Below are 8,471 nucleotides of genomic sequence, written 5' to 3'. Positions count from 1 at the left end.
GTACTAGCTGGCCTCTAGGCTAACATTCACTATAGTCTTAGTGATTTTAAGAAATTTTATCTTGGCTAAGCAAAAAATATATATATCATAAATCACTTTAAAAACACAAAAATATACAGCAAAATATTATTAAAAATATACATAAATGGATGTCTCCAAAGATATGAAATATTACCTTGCTTCAAATTCAAATTTTAAAATAAAAGAATAGAGATTATGAGATTAAAAACTACTACTTCTTTTTATATAATTCAAGACATGAAGAATCTTATTTATACATGAATATAATTAATTTGAAGAACGGATAGCAATGTCCTCATTTTCAGTACACAAATGACACATTATAACAAGGCTTTATTTATACTTAGTAAGAATCTAGGGTAGCGTTTGATATAAGGGCAGTGGAAGCACATTCCCTGCAATGTGTCCAATTTTTTAGTGTGAGTGTCCTCACTATCAATAAAGCACTAATCATATCATCAATTTTCCTCATCATCGTAAAAGAGATGGGATACTTTGTTCATGTCGAAAGAAATTTTGCGGATCAACCATACTCTTCACATGAATCAATCTGTTGAAGTTATTCTTGAAATATTTCAGACCCCAACTACTTGCTTGTCTATAGCTCGTGTAATTGCCTTTGTTGTTGCTTCCAAGGTCAAGATCCCTGTAGTTCATGTAAGCTGCTCTGGGAGATTTTGAAACGTAGGGTTCCATGTACTTGTAAAGCCTTCTCATAAAACTTATATGCTTCTGAGATGTTGAAGCATCTTCTTCTCCCCATCCCACTTCATAATGAATATTAAATAAATTCCCTGCCCTGTGAGGGAAAGGAGTCTCAGACTCTGTAATCTCATCCATTATGCCACCGTAAGGACTAAAGATGAGCTGAAACCACCCATGCTCCACTTCGTAAAACCATTGCCATAGACCTTCTAATGCAATTTCAGGAATAGGTTCCTTAACATAGTCCGATTTTCCTTTGAAGAAGAATGCTGTACGTGTCCTGTTAAGCAAAATATCAAAGGATTCATTATGTGGGATTCCTGCAAAGTAGAGGGTGCTTTGGATCCAGCTCATTTCAATGCAGTCTTCTTTAACTAATCCAAACTCTGGAAAACTTTCTTGCATCAATGCGATTAGTTGATCAATTCTACCAAGAAACAAGGAAGTAAAAGAAGCTTGAATTATTCTTTTTCCTTCTTGGCTTGAAGGCACGGCTTTTAAAAGGAGTCTGAGGTACAAATCTTCATGAATCTTTTCTGCAACAGATTGCCACTTATGAACAAGCTTTGTTGCATTCTCTTCCAATGTCTTTTTCACTGTAAATACAGTCACAATTGATGGAACAGAAACTAACTTCACTTTCCAAGCAACAATGACTCCAAAACTGGCTCCACCACCTCCTCGAATGGCCCAAAACAGATCTTCCCCCATAGAGTTTCTATCAAGAATTCTTCCATCGACATTAACTAAGTGTGCATCAATTATTTGATCAGCAGCAAGGCCAAACTTGCGCGTTAACATGCCGTAACCTCCTCCGCTGAAATGACCCCCAATGCCCACAGTGGGGCAAACACCAGCTGGGAAGGCAAGAGTTGTGCTTTTCTCTGCAATTCTGTAATACAGTTCACCTATAGTTGCACCAGCTTGAATCCATGCAGTGTTATTTTCTTTGTCAACATCGATTGATCGTAAGTTAATCAAATCAAGGATGACAAACGGAACTGGAGAAACGTAAGAAAGACCCTCGTAGTCATGACCACCGCTACGAATTCTAATCTGCACGTCATGTTCCCTTGAGCAATTAATGGTTGCTTGGATGTGGGAAACATGGGAGGGCGTAACTATGACCGAAGGTTTCGGGGTAGTTGGTGTAGAAAACCTAGCATTCCGAGCGGAAAGCTCCAACACGGATGAATATGATGAACTGTTTTGAGTGTAAATGAGTCTGGCGTTAATGTCAGAATGTAGGGAAAGGCATTGCAGAAAGCTCTCACGAGTATGGACCAAAGTTGCCCACGAAAATGAGAATAGAACAATAAGAAAGAGAGGCATCGAGAAGCTAGGCGATTTCACTTAGGGTTACTCGATTTTGTGCTTGAGAGATTGCCAGGCTTCCCATCTCATGCTTCTTTTATAATTTGGATTTGAATGAAAGAAAATAAAGATAGGTGAATGGGAGCAATCAACAACACGGAAAGTCAACTTGGATTTGATGAAAATAATTATTTAGAGGTGAAAGAGAGCAATCCACCACGTGTAAAATTAATGTGGGTATGATGAAAAGATTTAACACGGGCTAAAACGTAGACAGGGATGTATCAACTTATTCAAGTTCGAAGGCAGCTTTAAATTAATAGTTTTGCCCCCACTGAGATTGACAAAACATCAAAACATGGAGTATATGAATCCTTTTTGGTTGAACAATCAACTTTAGATTTACATTATTGTATAAGAAAATATACCACAAATCACTTAAAGAAATACAAAAGTATACCACAAAAATGTTACTAAAATGTATATAAATGGACGTCTATTGAGAAACTCTAATGATTAAAACTTGAATTTATCTTGCAAATTTCGAATTTAAATTTTTGAAAAATAGAATAGAGATTACGAGATACTATTATTATTTTATATAATCGAAGACAGAAGTCGTCTTATTTGTAGATGTACAAGCTTCGAGGGTCTGAGAGAGTCAAGCAAGAATCGGAAGTCACCCTAGTTATGGGAATTGTTGGCAAATCACTGTCTGCAGTTTGGAGTGAGAGTATTTTGTCTAGTGATTTTAGGTACTCATGCTCGTACTGAAGGGTCAATGTCTACTGGGTTTCGGTGGATTGCTGCTTTTGATCTTTGTTGGAACGTTTGGGTTATGTGTGGGGCACTCAAATTGTTATATATTGCCAGGGGCTACAGAAGGAGTGGCCATGTATTTATGCAAAAAGCGGTCACTAAGGCTGAACATAAGTCTCCTGCATGCCAAGCTAGAGACGTATTTCAACACCATGTGTTTCCATATGGTTTTCCTTTGTTATTACTTCCAAGGTCAAAAATAAGTTCCTTAACATAGTCCCATTTTCCTTTAAAGGATTTTGCAGTATGTGTCCTGTACTAAGCAAAATATCTAAGGGTTCACTTTATGGGATTTCTGCAAAGTAGAGTAACTTTGGATCCAGCTCATTTCAATGCAGTCTTGTTTAAGTAATCCAAGCCCTGGAAAACTTTCTTGCATCAATGCGATTAGTTGATCAATTCTACCAAGAAACAGGGAAGTAATAGAAGCTTGTATGAAAGCTCCAGCATGGATGAATAGGAAGAGCTGTTTTGAGTGTAGGCGTGAATGTGAAAATGTAGGGAAAGGCATTGCATAAAGCTCTCGTGAGTATGGGCCAAAGTTGCCTATGAAGACAACAAAAAGAAATAGAGGCATTGAGAAGCTAGGCGACTTCATAGGGTCACTAGCTGGAGAGATTACCAGATCTCCCTTCCCACTCTTCTTTTAGCACCCAAGGTCAATGCTTGTGCTCTTGCGCCCTATTCCATTGACAAGTTACCTGTCAATTACCTCTTTGACCAACATTTCTGTGTACATTTCTACTTTTTCTCCAATACTTGCCATTTGGATATGTTGAAAAGAATTTGAGGTGAGGTGAAAAAGAGCAATTAACAATGCCTAGAGTTCAAGTGTGGGGATTTATTAAAATGTCTATATATAAAATTAGAAACTTTAATAAAATCATTTTTTGCCTCATAATTCAAATTAATACTTTTGCCTCCTCTAAAATCTATAAAAATCTAAAATCTAAAACATAAAAATCTTCTTCCATCAAAAAATAAACTTTAGATGTCATAAAAAAATCTTAACTATAATTTTATGCGAAATTGCTTACTATGTCTCATCTCTTTACAATTGTAGGTAAGAGTCCATATCATCTCCTACATAGATAACAATTAATGTTGTGCATGATAATAAACAAAGAAACCTTAACTAAGTTAAAAGTTAGATATCTTTAATTTAAAGCCACTGAATGGAATTAAATTTTTTTTATAAATTGGATAAATTTTATTAATAATAATAATGTTCCATGCAACTCACATAAAATACTTGATTGATCTTTATCTTAAAAATACTTATATATAAATACAAATGTTTCTAAAATATAATGTTTGAAATATAAACACTACAACACTTTTTACTTTTTAATGCACAATTTTTGTTACAATTATTTTAATGTAACTAAATTCTTCCTATAACATTTAATACATTTTTATTTAGCTGCACTATTTAAAATGTAATCACTTAAAGTAAATTAAAATAGAGTTATCTTAAAATAAATTAGAATAGATTTTGATAAGAGAAAGAGAAGCCCACAAAATGAAAACAACTATGGCCCATATAATTATTTTACAAGGACAACCTAAGTAAACAATCTGCCTTTTGTGAGTCTTAACAATTCTTTTTTCCTACTGTTCGACTCTTCCTCTCTCTTACTTCATTTCGCACCAAACTTTTTTCAGATTGTTTCACTCTCCATTTCTCATCATAGAATTTCACCAAATCCTTGTTTTTTCTTTTTCTTGAATCGAATCTCATCAGATAATTTCACTAAACATTCTTCGATTGTTCATTCAGCTAATGATAATGGATGATTTGTTCATTTTCCCATTTTCTTACTAAGAAGATTCTTGGTTGGCATGGATCTAAAGATTCTCGGTAAGTTATTACAGTGATTTTCTCAAGTCTTTTGACTTTATGTTAACTTTCTTCATTATTTTTTCAAATATATGTTAATTTTCTTCATTATTTCTTCACCAAATATATATGTTGAAAAGAGCTTTTATTGTGTTTCAGCTCATAGTTACATGTTTGTGTAATCCTTGATTCAGGTACTCTTTCTTTGTTCTCTCTTTTTTAAAAAAAAAAATTGATCATGATTTATGTAGTTCAAGTTTAGATTAGGGTTTGTTGTAATACTAATTAAGGACTTTGAGCATGATTTATTGATTTAAGCACCAGTTGTGAATAGAGGCCGAGAACCTTGCACCATTTTCTTTGTAAACATCTAGGTAGGTTTTCATGTTATGATATCAATAAGATTACAGTTGAGCATGATTTCATAAAATGAAAAGCTATTAAATTAAAAGTTGGAAGTATAAAGAATACCCTGCACTGATGCGAGCAACTTCTCTTGCAAGAAGAGAAAATAAGCTCTTTAGTTTATGGTGGAAAGACCTTTTATGTAGTTTGTAGATAATAGCTCCTCATGATCTAAATGTTTAAGTCCTGGTTAAATTTTCAAGTTCTTTAAAATGCCCCATACTTTGATATAGTGATAAATAAAGCTTATCGGATATAAATTGAGGTATAATAAGGTATTTTGGGAACCAAAGAGACAAGATAAAATTTTTAGAATAAAATAATATTTTATTAATAAAATAATATTAAAATATTAATATTTAACCGGATGTCGAAATCAGTCATGAAAAAAAAGATCATATGGTTAATCCAAGTGGGGGAGAAGATGTAAAGCCTGACTTTATAAAATAGTTGTCATGACATACATGTGATGGATAGCATGTTTGCCAGCTATAAGAGTTCCGAAGAATTTACAAAAGTCGGTATTGTACCTAGAGGTACAACAAAGTTGATTTAAGCCTCGAACTAGATCAAATAGAGATTTTAGGATGAAATTAAAAATTTAAAGTCCTAGAATGACTTAGAATGGTGATTCGGAGTTCGAAGATTAATTTGGAGTCAAACCGAAAATTTCACTATCCAATGGTAAAATGGTAATTTTACCACTTGAGGACAAAATGGGAATTTTTTTGAAAGATTTTGATCACATTTGACTTATTGGAGTATGATTTGAGGTTGAGAAATGAAAAATTGTAATCCCGGCATTTTTCTGAGCATAGGGGTAAAATGGTAATTTTGCTACCCCATGGGTAAAATTGTAATTTTCCACCACAAGGACACTTGTCTAGCACATGGTCTTCCCCTATCTTCGTTTTGACCTTTGACTAATCATGTGGTGGAGAATGGAAGCATAATTATTAAAGTATAAAAAGAAAAATGGACCAATAAGAAAATGACAAGTGTCAAGCTTAGGATATTTTATTATTTAACTTAAAAATCAGCATAAATCAGCCCATTATCTCTCCAAATATTCGGCCAAGCAAGGAAGAGAGGAAAAGAAAGGAAGAACAAACCCTAGGTGAAGAATTTCAAGAGAAAAAGTGTGGAAAATCAAGGAAAACAAGTGAAAAAGGTAGGATTTTTCAACTTAAGCTTGAAATCTATTTTCCTTGAGCATTTCTCCTTATTTTTCATGCTTAAATTACATGTTTTCATGATGAATTCATGGCTGGTCAAAATGGGTATGGAGAGAGAAAGATGTTAGATTGATTTGATTTTAAGTTATGTTAGTGTTTTTAGTTAGTTTAGCATATTTAGAAACAAAACAACAAGAAAAGAATCCATTTTCCCCATGAACCTTCAATGGCTGAACCCTATGTGAAGTGTAGAAGTAATGAATTGATTTTGTGATCAAGTGAATTGGTTGAAAAATTGATGAAATGATGATTTATGGTGAGAAAATGGAATGAGAAAATTTTTAGTGATAGTGCACCACAATGGCCGAAATTTTCAAGAAGAATTGTGAGGGTTGTTAGGCTGAATTTTAGATTATTGGAATTGTATTTAGTGAATTAAAATATTAGAAATGAAATGGAGCAATTTGGAGCCAAATCAGACACAATTATCATTTAATCGGGTAATTTGCCAAATTAGGTCAGCACCGCATTTAAGCGGTAGTCGGATAAGTTGCATATCATATTATGCATATACACCGAGCCTGAATTGATTTTATAATGGTCAAGCATTAATGTGGTGAATTATGTATTGTATATTGTGGGTAGGTGGTGAGCAAATTACAGTGGTAAAAGTCAGAGATTGTGCTTGAAGATTGAGATTAAGAGTACATCGACTCCTAATACTGTGAGTAACCTTACTATCGTCTTAATTATCTAAATTGGTTTTATCCGATTTTGTGAATTTTATAAAAAATGAGTTTAAATGGTAAATCTTTTTGTTTTACAAACAAAACGTGTTTAAATAAAATGATTTTATAAATTGTCTTGAAATTGAATGATGACTTTGAAAATAGAGTAACTGGAGACCACTTGAGGTGCTGTAAATTTATGATTTGAATCGAATGGCTTATGACAATATTTGCATGAATGGCTGAATTGATATTTGAGTTGAAATATATGAAATATGTATTTAGCCTTGAAAGACTGTGAATTACAATAATTGTCATATCATGTTATTGAATTTTATTGATTAGTGGGATAATTATTAGCTTACTGCAGTGGACGGGTTTTCGTGGACCAACTTATTAGAGGGGCACGGTAAACCCTGTTGTATCTTACCTCAGTATGAAAGGCGCGGGTGGATAACTCCTGAGGCTAAAACTTTTAGAGCTTACTTCATGCCAAACCACCACGTGAAGGGGAATTCAACCAACGCTAAGGAACGACTATGTTTACAAAATAAAAACATGATTTATGCGTACATAACTTTTTAATAGCCTTGGCGGACTCGGTTTGGGATAGCCCTCAGTCAAGGTATCCTTGATAACTGAGTATGAGAATAATTTTTGACATGAGCCAAGTTTTTAAGATACTTATAAGCCATATTGATTATTTAAATGAAATGAATATTTATGTTGTGAAATACATATTTAGATGGAATATTTTAATTGTCTCCATTTACTCGCCTTTAGATAGTTTAGATGGTGTCTATTTACTCACTGGGATTTTATAAGCTCACCACCCTCATTTCCTCACATTTTAGGCCGGGAAAATTTCATAGTTAGCTAACTTTGACAAGTACCTTCATTTGGACTTGAATCGGCAAAAGCTGTAGGTTTTTAGCTTTCGATGCATTTTGGTTAGATGTGGGCCCATGTGTCATTGTAAAAGTAATTTTATGCTTTGGTTATTTGCTTTATAGTATATATGAATATAATTCACTTTTACGCTATAAGAATTATTTACCGATAGCTTTATAAAAATTATTTTACAAGAAAATAGTTTATTTTATTGAATATTTTTATTTTACTCAAATGGTCAAATTCTCACTTCAAATGTACGTTTTAGATACTTAATTTGTTTTTAAATCACTAAATATATATATTTTCTGCTTACCTACTACATTTTTAGTAAGTTTTGAGATTTTCAACGAAAAATGACGAAAATGCCCCTGTGAGCTAAAAAATAATATGTTATGTTCTAATTTGAAAATGACTCGTAATCATTCGAATTACGATATTTGATAATTATTGCTCACCGGGGAAGTACGAAAGCTGATATGAGAGTCTTGCGAGGTTTCAATCGGTATTCGACGTGAAGAATATCTGTCGAGGCTTCGTGGCGGTTGTCACGGGTTCGATGGGGAGTTCCGG

The 8,471-nt window shown here is 33.5% G+C and overlaps 1 protein-coding gene across 1 annotated transcript; it reads right to left on the bottom strand.

Moving 5' to 3' along the window:
* Positions 338–2,093, bottom strand: LOC108662384 (tetrahydrocannabinolic acid synthase-like). Its single transcript, XM_018122685.1, has one exon. It carries the CDS (start codon positions 2,056–2,058, stop codon positions 493–495), a length of 1,566 nt encoding a protein of 521 aa, XP_017978174.1. The 5' UTR covers positions 2,059–2,093; the 3' UTR covers positions 338–492.

Source organism: Theobroma cacao, chromosome 6 (assembly GCF_000208745.1).
Source record: "Theobroma cacao cultivar B97-61/B2 chromosome 6, Criollo_cocoa_genome_V2, whole genome shotgun sequence".
Taxonomy (NCBI): Eukaryota; Viridiplantae; Streptophyta; class Magnoliopsida; order Malvales; family Malvaceae; genus Theobroma; species Theobroma cacao.
The sequence above is the reverse complement of the archived record's forward strand: the minus strand, read 5'-3'. Positions and strand labels throughout refer to the sequence as shown.

What these genes read in the sequence shown, in the direction of transcription:
- LOC108662384 (XM_018122685.1), bottom strand. Translation starts at nt 2,058, where the DNA reads ATGCCTCTCTTTCTTATTGTTCTATTCTCATTTTCGTGGGCAACTTTG.